Genomic DNA, 20,677 nt, shown 5'->3' on the forward strand with positions numbered 1-20,677 from the left:
ATGTGATATTTTGTCAAAAATGTGATTTTTGGTCAAATAAGTGATTTTTGGTCAAAAATGTGATTTTTGGTCATGGCATGGCAAAAAAATCACACCAAAATAGACATACATGGTGACTTTTGCATATAAAGTATATGAACTGTGCACTCTATGAAGAGGTTACAGACCGATACACAAATTTATCGGACAGCTAGGTTATGTACAATGGTATAGGATGCAAGATTCTGAAGACATAATAATGAAGTTGATCGGTTACTGCGTTGGAGCTGCAGAGTGGATTAATGAATTTGCTTCCGCCCGGACAGGCAGACAGGCAGCCAAACTAACAACCAGGCAGGCAGGCAGGCAACCATCTGGATGATAACATAAGCCCCACATGTGTGGGGCCAAAAATTACAGAATGGCATTTGAATTTAACTGAAAAAATAAATAGACTTACCAACTTTCTTCTCTAAGTCTTCGTGATACATTTGTTCCATCCTCGCTACCTTATCCTTCCACTCATTCTCTAATCCGTCCATCTCATCACGATGCAGAGCCAATAATTCCTCACGTAGCTCAGCGAGGGCGCTCGCTTTGCTGTGATCGTATTCTGCATGTAGTTTCTCTTCTTGGTTGGCATACACTTGTTCAATGTTGGACTTGATTGCGTCTAACTCAGCTTTCATGTTGTCCTGAAAAAAGAGCAGTAAGGGACCAGTCAATACTTAACACCAGGGGAAATTCTAAATTTTTCTTAATATTAGCATTCGCCTCCTCATGTTTGTAAAACAAGTTTTTCCCCTGGATTTTACAAGTTTCTTCATCTAAAGTGATGAGTTCTCCCCTTTTTCCTGGGAACAAAATGTGCTCCTTTTTATTGGTGGAGGGGGGGGGGGGTACAAGCCTGGATCCATCCATAATTATCATTCTTTGATAGTGTTTGTGGCAACTGCATTCTAAATGAGGGAAATTGAAACTGTTGGTGAACAGTAGATTGTCAATGGCAACTTGCATCAACAACAAAAAATCCAAGTATCTTTTTAGCTTAAGGTACTACACCCTGCACAATTTTATGCCTATTTTTTTGCATTTTTCTCAAAAATTATAGCGCATTGGTGACAAGTAAGATATGTATAGTATAGGGGCAAGGACTACAACTACTGCACTGGAAATTGTATTTCAGCACAGACAACAGTTGTGGAGTTACAGTCAAAAATGAGGGAAAACCAATATTTGATCAATAAATCAATAACTACTTGCCTTGAGTTGCTGAATTTTCAGTGCAGTAATTGTAGTCTTTGCCCCTATAATATACATATCTTACCTGTAACCAATGCGCTATAATTTTTGAGAAAAATGCAAAAATAGGCACAAAATTGGCCAGGGGTGTAGTACCCCTTAATAACAGTGGTCAACTAAAGGTCAATAACATTGCATAAAATAGGAAGCAAAGATTTGTCCAAAAACTAGTGAAAATATACCAAAAACTAGTGAAAATATACCAAGTAAATACTAAACATCCCTATGAAAAGGAACACTTATAAATTTATTTGAAATATTTCCTTACTTCCTGGGAGTGGAATTTCCTTACTGAAAGGGAATATTTCCTTACTTGTTTGGAGTAAACACTATTTCCTTACTTGTTGCGAGTGGAAAATAAATGTATCCTTACTTGTTGGGAATATTTCCTTACTTGGGAGTGGAATTTCCTTACTTAAATAAGGCCAAGGAAAGTCGATTTTGAGTTTCCCGTCACCCGCCCTCACTTCATTTTCTGACCCTCACTTGAATTCATTATTGTGATTTTCCAAAAAATACCAATAAAAATTGATTATATTTGACAAAAAAATTATGAATATCCTTTTTATTTTTTGTGGAAAAATCAAAATCAAAATATACATTTTGCTGTCAACCTTGCAGACTCTTTGTAAGTGAGTGAGCGGCAAATAACAACACATTTTACATGCGTGTTGGTCATATAATGAAAGGCAGACAAATAATGAATAATGAATAATGAGAAAGTTACCTCACTTGTTTTCAGAAATTATGTGACGGGAAACTCAAAATTGACTGTTAGGGGCCTAAAGGGAGTATTTCCTTACTTGTTGGGAGTATATATTTCCTTACCTGTGCTTGTCTCCTTGACTCCTCCAGCTTCTCCTGATAACTAGCCTCTAACCTCATCTTGATCTTATCAAATAACTCCTGATGGTTAGCATCCAACTCCTCTCGCTGCGCTTCCATCTCCCAAATATGGTGATCCTTGAGTTCCTTCACCTCGCGTTCATGTTCCCGCTCGTGCACAGCTTTGACTAGTCCCACCTGACGTTGGCGCTCTTCATCTAATTCCTGGTGTAAGGCTTGGATGCGGGCTTCCATGTCTGCTTGTAGGCTCTCGAGCTTTGAGATGAGTAAAAATTATAGGGGGACAAAAATCGGGGGCATTAGTTTGCGAGGCCCTTATTACACTTACAAGGTATTGAACAATGTTGTTTTGTTGTTCTTTTTATTTTACTTTATTTATTTATTTATTTATTTTTTTGCTTTCTTGCATTTTCTCCATTCATTAATAAAACCTCTCCTTTCTTAAGTAAAGTTGATATGTACGATCGTTTAAAATGAGTTTGGTCATTTATTTTCAAACCTTATTTTTTAACATACCGGTATATTGTAATGTTTATACATGTCCAAATTTACACTACACCTAATTGGATTCAACCAAATTCATTGTGTTTTTAGGACAACAGAGCAAGTTTGAATTAAAGTCATAATAATGACTTTAACCCCCCCCCCTCCAAAAAAAAAGAAGGACTGAAATGATGAAGGGTAATATACTTCTAAATTGAAAACACATCGTTGTGAACTTTCTTTCTTTTTTCATTTTTGACAATTGAATTTTCCTTATTGAGTGCATACCACACCATATGGCAATATAGATTAGTTGAAGATGAAAGTGACAGAGGGCAGTATATAGCTTAATTGACAGTGCCAGGAGAGGGGCTGTCGATCTCTAAGGGCATGGTTTTTGCAATAATTTCTTCAAAGGAAACTGTCTATTATAGGTGTGCCAGACATGACCCACATGAAATTAGTCAACTTCATTATTTTTAAGAAAATATAACAATACTATGTTATACATAATGCTGAATCGATAAACTCATCTCACAGACCCTAATATTGTAATACCAACAACTTGATTCAGCAAACATGTTTTAACATTTATCACACACAGCTCTTGGGCAATAATTTGATCAATTAAAAAAATAATTGGATTTTTTTTGGATCGTGTACCCAATGGTTTGAAAACATTGTATCACAAGTATTGCTATTCTTCCCATTTTTAAAACAATCCAATTTTGCTTGGTGATTTTCCAGAAAACACTGTTTGGGATATGTGTTAGTGTGCAATCTATTGGCAAAAACTGCATTAACTACAAATTTACTTCATTGCAGTTTTATGCATGTGGACGTGAATATTTGTAATTTTTTGTCAAGCTGGGGCATTAGGGACCATTCACAAACACTTGCTAGTGGGGCCTGATGCAAAAAAAATCATCACAAAAATGTCTGGGCCCCCCTTTTTGACATGAAAATTATGGGTCAACCCCATAGAAAAGCATATAAACTCAATTTTCCCAGGAAAATTTGTGGTCAAAAAATGTCAGGCCCCCCCTTTGCATCAGGCCCCCCCCCCCCACAGTGTCATCGCCCCGATATCTTCATGGCAGAAAATGCCATGGTAGGTTGAATCCACAGCCAAACATGGCCATTGTGTTCCCACCTGTTTAATAGTTTTTAAATGCATAGTGGGCTGAAGGACATCCGACTAAGGCTAATGACATTAGCCTGTGACTGACCTCTGTACGGTCAGCGAGCAAACATTCGCCATTGTCATCTGCTTATAGACTGCCTCTACGATAGTCTCCTACACAGCCAGTTTGTGTCAGTCGGTCTGACATTCGTCGATCCTGTATGTTCGTGATAGCCACATACAGTCTGGCCCGAGACTACCTCTACGAGGGTCTACGCTGCGCTATTTAAAATCTTGAATTTTGGTAACTTTTTCAGCTCAAGACGCAAGCTACTCTCTCAAAGCACAAACTAACGACTATCATATCTGTTCAAAATATATATTCAAGTGCAAGGAACCACATCTGGTTTCTTTATACGAAATCATTTACGGGAGATATTCATCATTTTCCACCCCGGTATCCAAAGATTTATCGTCTGAATATCAATCGTGCATAGCACATTTACGTGTATCGATCCCGTGTATTCATTTCAGTGTCTCTGGTTGTATAATGTAATTATTACCCGGGCGATGTCGGTGTGCCCCCCGAACAAGTGTTTGTGAACGGTCCCTTATTAACAAATTTGAATGGATGAGTTTTATCAATTCTTTGTGAGAATGGATTCTTACTGCACAAATTGAACATGTTGAAATGAACACTGTCTGTAAAAGAATTAGATTGTTTTGATTAAATCTTTTTTTTTTAATTTGATATCAAATCGAATGTTTTTTAACAACTGGCTATAAGCCTACTGTTCACTGCTATTTATTTAGCTTAAAAACATGAACATTTTAGTCTGAAAATTCACAGCAAATTTGAACTAATGATATCTGAAAGATATTAATTAGATCTTCACTCATATTATGGTAAATGTTATGTGCGCAAGTAGGGAAGGGAAAACCCCCCTCCCTCACCCCCAATTTGCAAAATGTGAAAATCCAGGAAGCTCCTTTTATCTAAATCTGAGCCTTTGGAGGATATTTCACTTTCCCGGGTGGCCACTGGTCATTGACAAAGGGGAATCATGCACGATCACAAAGTCTGCCTGGGAAATAGACTTTTTTTTTATCGAGTCCTGCTTTCAAACTCATCGGAGATGGATAAATGGGAAGGTTGAAGTTGAATAAATGAACCCATTTTTTCCTCAGGGTGCCTATTCCTCTAGAAAATTTCAATTATTCTCTCGCGATACCATGCAGTGGCCACATCCTTCCCCAAATTCTTCCCCATAATCCTGAATCCCACAGAAATGAACTCAAAAGGAAATTTTAATGATAATTCACATTAACTTTGATCTATTCCTTAAGGGATCTAAAATGAGCGTATATTATGCGTTTCGACAGTATTTTTGTGAGACATGAGAGCACCTCGGACCTATCGAATTGCATTCTGAATACTGAGCATGTCTTTCTGATATCAAAAATTTTCATTTTTGAAAATCACAATATAATACAAATTTTATGACAAATTATAAAATTTGATATTTTTCCAATTTTGATATATAACAGTCCTCGAAGTAAATTATATAAATCTAATGATATATTCTTAAAGTGTATGTAGCAGGGAGGAAAAGCCGACGGTCAATTGAAAATTTTGACCTTTCATATTGAAGATATGGATTTTTTTCCCAAAAAGACCTAATTTTTTTTGGTGTTTTGGGAAAAAAATCCATATCTTCAATAATGAAAGGTCAAAATTTTCAATTGATCGTCGGCTTTTCATCCCACCTACATACACTTTAAGTATAAATCATCAGATTTATAAAGTTTACTTCAAGTACTGTTAAATATCAAAAATATCAATTTTAAATGATTTGCCATAAAATGTGTATTAAATTGCGAATTTCAAAAATCAAAATTATTTGATATCAGAATGACATTCTTCGTATTCAGAATGCAATTCGATATGTCTGATGTCCCAAAATAAATACTGTCCAAACGTTCATACCCCAGCCCTTAATGACTAGTTTGCTTTATTCTGTCTTCCCTACAAACCTCAAATTCTTCCCTAGATGGTACAGGTACAGTCTCCACACTGAACCTTTGCATCCAGGGAAACACTAATTGTGAAGACATATTTCGGAACTGTAAAACATTTATTTCTAGGCTATTTATCATTTATAAAGCTGATATTTTTTGGCCTTTTTAATTCAAAAATTCTTCCGTAGATGGTAGTTTCATGCCAGCCTTAAATCCTGCTGGAACTTCTTTTTGTATGTGTTTTTTTTCCCTATCTTTTGTTTTCTTCTCTTCAAAACACAAAATTCTTCCCTATCTATAATTCTACCAACTAAGGCTCCATTCAAAACATTTCCATGTTGCTGTTTGCTATGGATTGACTAGCAATTTTACAATATTAGTCGTGTTCATATTGTCGGACGTACGCCCGGCGGAACTTGGTCTGCGCAAGTTGCTAGGAGTAGCGGTAGGTGCTGCCAGGAGTAGGTGCAGTGTGAACGATGGTCAGCGTAAGTTCCGCCAGGCGTACGTCCGACGATTTACTCCTGGTAGCGAGCTGGGTGTAACTTCCACCAGGCGTAAGTTGCAATATAAACGCAGATTACGCCTGGAAGTGGTAGCCAAAGTTTACGCCGACCAGAAGTGAATACTTGGTGGAACTAGTCGGCATAGTGCTAGGAGTAGGCTAGGTGTGGACACGCGGTAGGAGTAGGGAAAATATTTGTGGAATTTTGATCAATGTAAGCGTAAGTTTACACCGGGTGTAACTCAAAATGTGAACACAACTATTATGCAAGAGTCTGGGGCATAACCAGCGCCGATTCTGGTTGGCATTTAAAAAAATTAAAATCTGCCTCTTTTTGGACCAGGTCCTTCTTCAACTGGGACAATTTCTGACATGCCTGATGATAGCATTGGGTTTTTATTTCATTTCGAAGTGAGAAAATCAAAACTTGTTTGATGTTTGATCATAAAATTGCACAATTTCAGAAGCTTGCGATAATGTATCAGTGGGACGATTTTGTAATTTTCCCCTTGAAACTCACTGTCTTGGAACCAGTTTTCAATCAAAGAAAAAGAAAGTGGCCAGGCATCATAGGGTCATAATGATTATTGGGCGAGAGTTGGTTTGTTTGGTGTTCATGTATAGGGCTATTCTACTTAAAATCTACACTACCCCTGTGGAAGATTTTGGAAATATCTTCCACAGGGGGAGTATGAATTTCAAATGGAATGACCACATTAGGCAGCTCCATTTGAAATTCATACACCCTCTGAGAAAGATTCAACCTGAATCTTCCACCTGAGGGAGGGTAAATTTCCATTGGAGTTGCGTAATGTGTTCATTCCATTTAAAATTCATACTCCCCCTGTGGAAGATATTTCCAAAATCTTCCACAGGGGTAGTGTGAGTTTTAAATGGAATAGCCCAACACCCATGAGGTGATAATGTTCTTATATTTGTAAGTGATTGTTAGTTGCTTGATATTCTGATATCACCATCTAACCAAGTCATTTCTATATGTCTGTTAATTTATGCTCCCCAAAAAACGTAAAACACACACAATTTATGCCCTGGTTAGCAATTTTGTTAAAGAACTTCATTAAAGACTATTGCTGAGACAATTGTTTGCTTTCCAGAATTAGTAAACATAGACAAATTGTTGTTTTAACTACCCTCTATATAGGCAGGTCCAAAATGTTATCGCAGTGGATGCCTCATTTCGTTTGTCAGTTAAATATTATTTTAATAATGGAAACTATTTTATTTTTAGCCAAACAAAGTTCCCTCATGAAAACTCCCCTTATTATTAAATGAACAAAACCTGTACTGTGATCGTGTGAGCATATTACGCACTATGCCTACACCTCCAACACGCTACATACATGGACCTCAAGAGTGTGTTAATTTTATGATGATGTGGCCACCTCATCATAGACAACACCCAGGAGCCAATCAAACTTAGTGCTTACAAGCTAAATCACACAAATGGACTAAGAATTGTAATTAAAGGTGATCACAGTTGACATTCAGTGTCATGTCTTCACATGAAAGCAAACTGACTAAAACTTCAGTCCAATCACCAAGCCTTTTTTCAGCCGTGGCTCAGTGAACTTGGCCAACTTCCCCCCAGCCTATAAATGAGCCTTCTTTGGTTAGCTACATACACTTTAAGGGGCGTTTTGACAGTATTTTTTGTGGGATATGAGAACACATCAGACATATCGAATTGCATTCTGAATACGAAGAATGTCCTTCTGATATCAAATAATTTTCATTTTTTGAAATTCGCGATATAAATACAAATTATTAAAATTATACATTTTTGATATGTAACAGTCCTCGAAGTAAACTTTATGAATCTGCTGATATGTACTTAAAGTGTATGTAGCTGGGAGGAAAAGTCGACAATCAATTAAGAATTTTGATCTTTCATATTGAAGATATACATTTTTTTCACAAAAAGACCAAATTTTTTAAACGTTTTTTGGACAAAAATCCATATCTTAAATACGACAGGTCAAAATGTTCAATTGATTATCGGCTTTTGATCCCAGCTACATACACTTTAAGTACATATCATCAGATTTGTCAAGTTTACTTTGAGGACTGTTGAATATCAAAAACATCAAATTTTTAATAACTTTCTAAAAATTTGTATTATATCGCATATAAAAAAAATCCAAATTATTTGATATCAGAAGGACATCCCTCATATTCAGAATGCTATTTGATATGCCTGGTGTACTCTCATGTCCCAGAGAAATACTATGCAAACGTTGCTATCCGAGCCCTTAAAGCTCAGGAAAGTTTGACCTGTCCTTTCAGCTCAACTGTGAAATTCAACACAGCTCTAATAAAACTTTTTTGCATATAAAATTAATTGAAAAGCCATCTAATAAAAATCAAAATAAGCAAACTACATACAATGTACTAACTTGGTTAGATGTGCATTTATAATGTATTAATATTATGTTATGCGGTGTTAAATAAACAAGACAAAAAGAAAGCATTCTACTGACAACAGTTTTAAACATTTGACATATTTTATGTCTATATTCTTCTCTTGATAAACTTCTTTTTCTCTCTGCTCATTGCAACACTTCAAATCTGACCGTACTGGCACAAAATTAAACACAGGAATATTCAGAAGAACAGCTCATAGAATTTGACAAATAATTGCATATTTTTTCTTTTTAAGTTCTAATGCACCTCGCACATCTGTGGCATATGTGACCTGCTCCCACAAAATGAGCGTAAAGTTGGGGGAGTTTTGAAACATTCAAACTGTTGTTCTTTGCACACCTGTATTGGCAGTGGTGTGTCCTTTGTGAATAGAGCTGAATGCCAGTGGAAGGGTCAGGGTCAGAATGAGGGTTTGTGTCAAAATATTTCTTGGGTTTGAATGGCTTAGGGTTATTATTGTAGGTAAAAGAACGGCAGGCTGTTCGATATTCTACTTCAACCTCTAAACCACCTCCCCCACGGCCGTTTACCGCCTCTGCGTGACAACCACTTTTATCTAGGGCACCCACAATTTAAGGCTAACTGATTTTATGTATGCTGTCCCAAGTGATTTATCCCCAATATTATCATCACTTATTTTTATGAATGAACTTGAATGCCACGAGTGCATAATGCATATAAAATCTACCAAATGTAGGTTTGCCAGTACGCAGGTTGTAGTGGAGATAGGTACAGCTTACGTAATAGGCCAGTAAGCCTTAAGGGCTGGGGTATGAACATTTGCACAGTATTTTTTGTGGGACATGAGAACACATCAGATATTGAATTGCATTCTGAATGCAAGGAATGTCCTTCTGATATCAAATAATTTTGACTTTTTGAAATTCGCGATATATAATACACATTTTATGGCAAATGATTAAAAATTGATATTTTTGATACTTAACAGTCCTCGAAGTAAACTTTCTAAATCTAAAAATAGGTATTTAAAGTGTATGTAGCTGGGTTGAAAAGCTGATGATCAATTGAAAATTTTGACCTTTCGTATTGAAGATATGGATTTTTCCCTCAAAACACCCAGAAAAATTAGGTCTTTTTGTGAAAAAGATTTATACATATCTTCAATATAAAAGGTCAAAATTTTCAATTGATCATCGGCTTTTCATCCCAGCTACATACACTTTAAGTACATATCATTAGATTTTGAAAGTTTACTTCGAGGACTGTTAAATATCAAATTTCTAAAATATCAAATTTTAATAATTTGTCATAAAATTTGTATCATATCGCAAATTTCAAAAAATTAAAATTATTTTATATCAGAAGGACATTCCTCATATTCAGAATTCAATTTGATATGTCTGATGTGCTCTAATGTCCCACAAAAAATACTGTTGAAACATTCATACCAGAGCCCGTAACACGAGGGCTAGAGATAAAAGTGGTTGCAATAAATGGCTGTGGCTGTGTGGAAAAGGTGAGGAAGATTTTGGAATTCCAAACAAAATTTCTCAAATAGGGACGCAATTAGGTAAACTCCCAACATTTGAACAACAGAAAGTATGCAAAAACATTACACAGGGATTGGCCAAACTGTTCCAACTGGAATTCAGAAAACAGCATCATCCTCCAAGGGGGTGGGGGGTGCAGATTTCAAATAGATCAGCCTATCCCTAGATGGATAATGGGTCCACCCTGATTGAACTTGACGAAGCAATCATTTGTCAAATTCTGTGAGTAATTCCTTCTTACCTTTTTTTCAACTTGTACTTGTCTTAATACTTGACACAAATCATTCAATACACTGTTGGTTATCACAACATACACACAAACCCATAACACATCTATATACCAACCTCTATATGGTGGAACTTATGTAGTATATCATCAGCATCAGCAATTCCATACCTAAGATAGCCAATTATCAATCAATGATAATGCTGATAACACTTATAATGATGCTTATATGCTTCATTAATGAACATGCAACCAACTTTGGTTAACATTTAGATTAGTTTTTACCTATTTATTTATCTTAAAACTTCTCCTCCAATCTCTGATGTTCATGTCTGAAATTAAGTTTTAAATATTTCACATGTATAATGATAGGCCCAGTTTGGAAATACTAAACTTGTCTCACTACTTTTTATGCTAGATTTCAGTTGTAATAAGATTAAGATTAAGAATAAATACCAACAGGTGAAACTATAATTATATAAATTGGTAAATCACAATCAAAATTATCAATCAGAAGAGAATTCTATGCTATGTATGGGGAAAGTATTCACAGCAAACATATTTGAAAGGTTGAGATTTTGAATGTCATAACTATTCACAATCACTCTCCTGTGATGTGATTTTGAATATGCTGTAGAAGCGATGATGTAACAGACTCCGCATATCGACAAAGAATATTCAATGTAACATGTCTTCATTATTTAATCTATCCTCATTCTATCATTCTATGTCCAGTAATGTTTTAACTTCTAACATTAACAAATGTTTAATGACGTAAAATCTATATTTTATGTCGACTGTCTGGTAGAAATATATCATCAATTTTATGTCATCTAACATGTGCTAAACATTAAATTAAGCATTACTGGAAATAAAATGGAATTAAATAACAAACTGAATATTCTACATCCACTAAAAAGTCTGTAGCGGCCTTTAGAATTCCCAAACTCTCAAATATCTTATTTTTAAACCAATTGAAACTAGAAATATTGAATATTTGAGTTCAGTTTGATCTAGCTTGTCACTCTATAACAAAGCTATGAAATACAAATTCATTATTAACTTCATTTTTTAAAACTGCAATTACCTTATTTGAACATCTTACAAGTAATGAATAAGCATATACCCACTTTAACCTCCCACACAAATTTTCTGTGTGATGTTGTAATAACCAACAATGTGTATTCTGAAGACTGGGTCAAAGACAAGGCTTGACAGGGCCAGGGAGTCACATGAGCATTTTATTTTCACTAATTGATACTTGATATACCACCTCATTAAAACAATAGCCAGTAGATAATGCTTTCTTGTTATTTTCACATGCATACATATAATAGCAAAGCAATGATAAATTACTTGGTGCTGCTGCAAAAAGACTTGACCAACTGTGCAAAGGTTTCTTTACCAAAATAATCGCCATTGTCCACATTTCTTAACTGTGTTTTCCTTCATACATGACCAACTAAAAAAGGTAAAGGTAAAGGAGAGGATCCTGTATAAACAGTGATCGGAATGCCCATTTCTCTTTCATTGGCGATTGGGCCAGACTCCTCCATGTAATGTTGCTAGTTCAGTTCAGTTCAGTTCAGTTTTATATAGGAGGATCGCTACAACTCCTCCACAGCGAGTCTGTTACCTTCCCAGCATTTAAAAATGCCGGTACCCATTTATACACGTGGGTGGAGAGGAGTAATCGAGAAAAAGTGCCTTACTCAAGGGCACAACATGATGGCGTCGCCGGGGCTCAAACCCGCAACCTTCCGATTATGAGTCTGAGCCCGTTCCGCTCGGCCACCATGCTCCCATGTTGGTACTAAATTGTTGGTTTTAAAAGTTCAAATAACACCTATGTGTAAAAGCAATTATGCAATTGAACCTTTTTGCAACAGCATTATAGAAAATATGATTACCAGACAAACAGAATTTCAAAATAAAAATGAAAATATGTGCATGACAGTTGTAAACAAGAAATGTGGTTCCTACATGTAGACAGTAATCCGAATATACCGTTGTGACCTCTTTTCATCTACACGAATCATAACGGACTTTCTGGCAGAGAAGAACAGCACTTGTTTAGTTCTTGAGAGCGTAAACACACAAGTGGGGTTCTGATCTTGGCCAACTCAATCGTCTGACAATCATAACAACCAATTGGCTGATGACACGTCAAAGAAGCGATCTGCGCAGAGTGGCACTCATAAAAGCCTAGCGAATGTAACTCATTAATAAGACACACGCTTCAATCAGAGCAAGAAAGTGCTGTACTTCCCTAGATGCTAGCTGTAAAGCCTCATAAGGTTGATCACATATGAAGTGACTTGTTACAAATCATCCTTTTCTTCTCTTGGATTTGCCACAAACTTCAAATAATTAAGTCCCCTTCCACATGAATTGATGCCCATGATCCCAATCAAATGTGTATAAACATATTAAATTATAGGATTTGTTTTTGGAACTTCTATATTTAGATTGATAGAACTTTAAGTTAATTATATTGTAGCCATAAAACATTCATATGTTAATGTACATGGACTTCACATGTCCAAGTCCCATTTCATCCCTTTCATCATGGAAAAGTCTGGTTTCAAATATTAGTAGAAATTACTTCAAATTGTTTTTAAATTTCATTAATCTACTTTGAGCATGTCATTTGAAATCAATGCTAAATGATTTCAGCTTGCACATATTCCAGTAATACTGAAATGGAAACTTACATTTGGATTTTGAATTTTCAAAACTGTTTTTTTCTTGTTTAAACCTTGGAACATAATCGACAATTGAGGTTGAAAACTCCCACACAGGAAATGTAAATTTCAAATGAAGTCATGACTCAGGTACCCCAATTTGAAATTCAGACTCCCTGTGGGGGACATTCAGGTCATGTCTTCCATAAGGGGGTGTATAGATTACAACCGGAGTAGCGCAATATCAAGAACATAGGGTGCTGTAAAGTACAAGTACTGCAGCAGTGTTTAGCAACTCAACACACAAACACAAATGTTACGAAACAATGAAAGACAACAAGAAAGTGTAAACTCAAAAAGTTAATTTTCAAACTAAGCAACAAATACTACAACTTTAACATGTTGATTAGCTGCAATGAGTTAAGTGTTAGTTGAGAAAGTTAGTTTGGTAAAGAAGAGCTAAGTTGCATGAGTGTGACGGGATATTAGCAAGAAAGAGAGCATGTTAAAATGAAAGCAACACAGGGTTATGAATGGGAGTGAGAGAAGTGTCAGCCCTATGCTCTTTTGGCAAAGTCTTATGTCAGCCTTGTGTTTGACCCAGACTTTTACAATATGAAAGTTCAACATAATATGAAAGTTCTCCTTTCCTTGTAGTTTTAAATAAATAAATCTATTACATTTTAAAGTTCCCTTTGACATCGAAGTATATATTATAGTATTGCTGGTACTTCAAAATAGTTTATCTTATTCAACCTTCTTTTTAAAGAACAAATTTGGAGTGGCATTTTGAAAAGTGAGGGCAAATTCATTTAAAGATTTTCCTCACTTTTTTAACACCTCGTTTTGTGGAACCACAGCTAAATTCAAAACAAAACAAAATAAATAACAAAAATAATGATAAAATAAATTGAAAATGAAAATAAATGAAACCAAACCAAATAAAAATAATAAATATAACTCTTTTGAGCTCATTTTTGTCACTCTCTAAATTTACCACTCTTAAACCAAATTTCATATGGTGATGATGCAACTCTTATAATGCATCCATGCACTTTTAACATATTTTGCTTGAAAAAATACTATTGATATCAATTAATTCAATATATACATCATATGATACATATTTTCATTTGTGATACTAACTAATGAGTTACTCAGGCACATGCAAATAACAGGCTATCCTCGTTGAATTCCACACTCCTCTGTGGAAGATTTTAGAAATATCTCGCACAGGGGGAGGATAAATTTCAAATGGAATTACCACATTAACCAACTCTATTCTCCTCCCTCTGTGGAAGATTCATGTTAAATCTTTCTCAGATGGTGTATATGAAATTCAAATAAAACTGCCTAATATGTTAATTCCATTTGAAATTCACTCTCCCTCTGTACAAGGTATTTCCTAAATATTTCCACAGGGGGAAAGTGGATTTTAAATGTAATAGCGCAATCACGTCAACAGGTGTTATTATTTTAGTTAGAATATAAATGCAAAATGTTCACTTGCAGTGATTTGCATTAGATTGCACTGCTAATAGCTACATGAGTCATCTACTTGTCTCAACTACATGTATCCTAGGCCTTTTTAGTGAAAGCATCTATATGTCAGATATTTATGGCCATTTGGGGCTAATTCAGTTGAAACCCATACACCCGCTATGGATGCATGACCTTAATCTCCCACACATGGAGTGTGAATTTCAAATGGAGTCACCCACTCAGGTAATAACCCCATTTGGATTGCACACTCACTGTGTGGAAGACTAAGGGCATATCTTCCATAGTGGGTGTATAATAGATTTCATCTGGAATAGCCCAATCGCTAGACACTCTGCAATTTTGGCCATGGTAGCGTATTTGCAAAGTCACATTTGATTACCAGCAATTGAAGAGTATAATTGAAGAACTACTCAAGTATAAAAATTTAGTTCTGAAGTATTTGGAATCTGAAACCATTTTACGTTAGAACTAATTTTTTGACACTCGAGTACCTCTTCAATGTGTCTCTTGATCACTGCAACAAACAGCTAGGTATGAAATGTTCAGCGAATTGAAGCAAGGATAAGATGATTTAAGGCCAGAGTAATGGAAGACACATTCGTCCACGACCGAATTTGAGATTTTTTGATATTTATCAACACTAAGATGTATTCTTTCACTTGAAACTGATAAAATACAACTTGCTAATATTTATTCAGTATTTTTACTTGATTTATTTCACTCTTTTCAACTCTAAGAAGTCACATGGCTCAAGACAGCTTAGTAAATTGGCTGGAAATAATGATTCAGAAATGCGCGAATGCGAAGTATTGTGATGACGCGGGCGATTCGAGTCGTGTGACGCGACGCAACTCTGCGCGTATGTCCAACGCAGTCAAGGCGCATTCGGTATGCTGTTAACGCCAGCAAATGTGGTGTAAACAAAACAAAAATTTGCTGTCAAAATGCCACTTAGAATTTTTAATTATTTTGAATTTTGGTGCACTAAAAGCAGAGATTATAGATTCATTGGTGCAAAAAGATGCATATTTAGACCATGCACCAGATACAGCTTTTAAAAGTGTGAAAGTCTTACCGTTTTAAAATTTAAGGACGTTTTGTGCATAATTTTGACATTTTTTTACTAAAACATAGATTTCTCAGAGTTCACTTTTGACAATATTATGCGATTTTTGTGACAAGATAACTTTCGAAAAATATGCAAGCAAAGGGTAAACTTTTTGCACTATCCTTTAGAGTACATCAAAGTCTAGGGAAGGTTTTTTCATTTTTTCAAAATATTTGTTTTAAACAAAAATATACACCATTATGTGCAATTTTTAGCTTAATAGAGTGACAAAATGGCTTTTTTCACATGTTTTTTCAATATTTCGAAAAAAGTGACGAATTTCAAAAAAATAAAAAAACTTTCCCTAAGTTCTTGTCTCTTCTTCATGAAAAGCTAACTGATTTTTTTTACTCGAACGGATTTTTTTCTAAGTTGTCACAAAAAAATTGGGGTAAAAAGTGAATTTTTGTGATTTTTTCAATCATTTGATTTTTTTGAACAAATCTGACATCACCATGGGATTCCTTGACTCATTTCCTTTCCAAAAATGTATAGTTTTATATACTTTGGACATACACAATTCAGAAATAATGAAGCTCGAAAAGGTCCATGTTCTCTCCCATTACTCTGCCCTTAAAAGTATTTAAACATTTTTTTTTTTTTTTTCATTGCGGGTCTCCCTTTGATGTACACCTAGTACATATAGCAACTATTCAGTTTTTATAAGTCGCCATTATTCATAAGTCATTTAATAAAACAAAGTTTTAAAATATACATTTTGTTATGGAAGATGTCTTCTGTAACTTGGCATGTCATTTGTGAGAATGGAGCAAGAAATGCAGCAGATCTAGGGCCAGAGAGTCAGGTTTCATCCAAATCAAAAATGACACTTGATGTCAATGAACATTGTACATACAACACAGAAAGAGTGTGTTCATGTAATCATGTATGCATGCAATCATTTACCGGAGGTAGCCGTGCCATGATAACAAATCAACAATCTCATCAAGTGTCACTTTTAATTTTGATAATAATCAACTTTCTTGCCCGAAATCTGTTGTTTCTCGCTCTATTTTTATAAGTGAGGTGTCAAATTTTCGTTTTAATCACCGACTAACAAACAATGGCGCCTAATAAATCCAAGCAGTTACTTTATGTGCTCAGTATACAGGGCTATACCAGTTGAAATCCACACACCCCCTATGGAAGATATGACCTTAATCTCCCACACAGGGTGTGTACACGTAGGTAGATTTCAAATCGAGTCACCCATTCAGGACACCCCATTTGTAATTCACACTGCCTGTGTGGAAGCTTTAACGTCATGTTTTCCATATGTGGGGTGTATGGAGATCAACCGGAACAGCCCATTCCTACTGTCCATCAGTCTTTATCCAACTACAATAGATATTGCTACTTTCTACAGGCACTGTATCCTTCCTATGCCTTTTCAGTTTGGCAAGAAACCATATTTTGCTATACATGTTAAATTGGAAGACCTGGATCCGATATCGGTATAAATCCACTCTAGATCGACACAAAATACTACATGCTAACTTCTGCTACGCCTCACATAATTTCAAAGCACCAGTGATAAAGGTAAATTATACAGTGTAACATCTAACGAAATAAGCTCTACAGATGCAATAAACATAAATCTCTGAAAATTTCAAATTATTTACAAATCAATCTCCAAATAAACTTCTCTGTGCAATAAATCTACTGTTCATAGAATTTCTTTTTCCTGAAAATAACTTTTCTAATCAAGATACATAGAAAGGTTGAGGCACTCAATTTAACATCCAATTAAATAGGCTTTCATTGATATCACTTTTTTTTAACACATATTTCAGTCTGAATATTTTGGTGTAACATATGTGACCTAATTACACCTCACCCCTAATAAGCCCCCCATAAATTTTTTTCGAGTGACAACTGTTTAAGCAATCCCTTTTCAATACCCCTGTGAACTGAATGCAATAAATGTTTACATAAAATGTAAATCTAAATCCCCAGCCTAAATCTTCCAGTTGAGGGTTATGACGATTTTGTTTTATTATGTTTATGCATGTAAATTTCCATTTGCAACTTTCATTTAATAATTTTAATAAGTGTCCGCAAAAATCGCCCGGGATGCTAATTAAGGTGGAAACGGTATATTTATTCTCCCATAAAGTATGTGTATAACTCCACACCATTGGCACCCATACATGTGCAGTAAAGTATTGGCGAGTGCTATACTGGTAATTTCAACTGCTGTGAAATATTTCTTCGCTCTGAATATTGATCAATTCAAATAATTTTGAACTTTATCTGAAATCCTAAACCGCTTCATGAATGCCCAAAATGCCTCAGTATAACCACCTTAGTTATGCAACATATTTTTTCTAGAAACTTTATGTAAATTAATTATCATTATAGCGGATAATGTATGTTGCTGATAATTTCAATTACTTTGAAAGGTGTTACTTTAACTTGAGCACTTATCAATTCAAATTTTTTCATCCAATACCCCAGATCACTACACGAATGCCAAAACTTATAAATCAAAATTTTCTTTCAGTTATACAGCATAACTTCTCTATTCAAGTAGGCCAATTATCAATGCCCAGATTCCTCACAAATAAGGTCATCCACATCAAATATCGAAGCTATTTTGTCTATAATTATAATTTTTAAAGACTATGAATATTGCCTTTTTGGAATGTTGATCATTTTTTACCTAAACTGAAACAAGAATATTAGTTTTCTACCTACTAAGTAGATGTTATCATAACTTTTTGCATAGATACACAATAAACTAGACATTTGAAAATCTGAAATCATTTCAAGGAAAAAAAAAGAATGAAAAAATAATATAATATTGCACTAAATTTCTGTCCCTATCAAGTTTTAGCCACAGCCAAATCACACAAAAAGTTTTTAATTTTTTGCATTGTTTTGGACTGCTAAAAAAATATAAGTCAAGGATAAAAAAAAGCTTACTGTCAAGAAAAACCCCAATTACTTCAGACTATTTCAGTTTTGTCATACTTGTCTTGCAGGGAAATCACCACAGCAAAGAGTATAAAGAAAAATTGGCAAGTTTCCCAGGAATAAAATGTTAAGCAGGACTGTACTTTGTCCACTCACAAAAAGGCTACTATGATAAACAGTAAAAGTACAGCCCTCAAGTCATTTGATTCGCAAGGTTTGTAAAGATTGAATCGCATTTTTTAAATATCCATTTGGTAACGAGTATTATCCTAAAATGTTATTTTTTTGTGTGTTTTATCTTTCCTAAATGCAGTTCCACTGAATAATTTATTGCAATTTAAATTTCCATAAAAGAATGCCATTTTGATTTTTTATGCATTCCTCACTCTTTAAAGTACCGTATGTAATTTGTGACAATATCCTGCTTACTAATAACTCGTTTTAAGTATTTGAAGAAGTTCCCCTTCGTTTTGAATGATAATGAAAATATGAATTAATCTAAACCATTGTGAACAGATCCACCAAGTCGAGAACTTTTGTTATTTTGAAATGTGGATGACAGGAATATAAATAATATAAGGGCCAATACCTATTCACCAAGCCGCAGTATTCACAAGCCTGGCTACGGCAAGACACAACCAATGTGCATGTTTTTTCTTTGAACCGAGCCAGGTTATGCAAAACTATAGCCTAGTGACTAGGTATTGGAGTCCAATAAACGATACAAGAAATATATGAACAATGATGACAAGAGATGGCTTCAAAACTCAACTGCCGGTCAACCTGACTAAATAACCCAAAAACAGCGACTGGGCAGGTTTCTACTTTTCGAAATGATAGAATGCCGTTAAACCTCCGGTCAGGGCGCCAGCGGTCAACCAGAGGTTTAGTTTTGAAGCCATCCCTAAAAAAACAATACTAATAATAAATTAATATGGATACCAATGCACCTGAGATTGATGTCTGGTCTTCAGCAACGAGATGTCTGCCAAATGCTTCTCATTCTTCCGGGACTCTCTCGCAGAGAACTCCATCTGGAGATCACGCCTGAGCCTGGCCACCGCTTCCGCATGCTCTCTATCCTTCTCCGCCCTCATCTTCCCCAGTCTCGACACTTTCTCACGCTCGGCGTCGTCTTTAAAAGTGGTCATTTCCTCAGAGTGACGCTTGGTCAGGAATGATTGCCGATTGCGGAACTCCAGCTGCTGCTCTCGAAGGCTGACCTCCCACTTTCGAAGCTGCAAGTCTTTCTCTCGCAACTTCGGATTCTAGATCAGATTTTTCGTCCGGTTAGCTGTTGCTCACGTTCCTGAAGATGCTGCTCGATATCGTGGAGTTCAGACTCGAGCAGCCGCTTTTGTCGTGACAGTTCTTGCTCCAGACGATCTTTCTCTTGTAACAGCTGTTCAAGCTTATCCTGCTCATGAATTCTACCTTGCAAATCAAGTTTCTCCTGCATTAATTGTCTTTCAAGGTCTTCTTTCTCTTGAAGTTTTCGTAGCAAGACTTCTTTTTCCAGCCGTAGTGCTTCTTCTCGAATGGAAGTTTCATCGAGGAGACCTGTTAGGTTCCCCGCTGGCTTCTTTGCTCATGTAACTGCTCTTGAAGTGCATTTTGTTGTTCTTGAAGCTTCGTTAGTTGCTCTGCAAACTCCTCCTGCACCTCACTTGACACAGAATCAGATGTCTTCAACTGTTTTTCCAAGTCATTAACTCTAGTTCTTAATTCATCTTTCTCTTGTTCTAAGTTTGCGTTACTTTCTTGAAGAATACTTATTTGCCGGGTTTTCTCTGTCAATATCTCATGTTCAGTTTGCTCTTTACGAGCCAATTTCTGTTGTAAATCGAGCACTTCCTGTTGTAAAGCATCATGTGAGTCTTGTGAATCATGGGAATGATAAGAAGAATCCTCCATCGGTGAAATGCTGGTGTTTTCTTTCTCAAGAGTATCTTTCAGTTGTTTGTTCTCACGGGCATAAACGTCCCCCATTTCCTTCAGGTCATTCTTGAGCCGTTCATTTTCATTTTGAA

The 20,677-nt window shown here is 35.6% G+C and overlaps 1 protein-coding gene across 1 annotated transcript in view; it reads right to left on the reverse strand.

Moving 5' to 3' along the window:
- Positions 1 to 19,923, reverse strand: part of LOC140150874 (uncharacterized) — a 164,835-nt gene extending 144,912 nt beyond the window's left edge. The window contains 3 exon segments of the mRNA XM_072173022.1: positions 440 to 674; positions 2,110 to 2,382; positions 19,598 to 19,923. Of these exon segments, the coding sequence (XP_072029123.1) occupies positions 440 to 674; positions 2,110 to 2,382; positions 19,598 to 19,798 (709 nt within the window). The 5' untranslated portion in view covers positions 19,799 to 19,923.
- Positions 19,924 to 20,677: the final 754 nt, after the last annotated feature.

Source organism: Amphiura filiformis, chromosome 4, assembly GCF_039555335.1.
Source record: "Amphiura filiformis chromosome 4, Afil_fr2py, whole genome shotgun sequence".
In the NCBI taxonomy this organism is placed as follows: Eukaryota; Metazoa; Echinodermata; class Ophiuroidea; order Amphilepidida; family Amphiuridae; genus Amphiura; species Amphiura filiformis.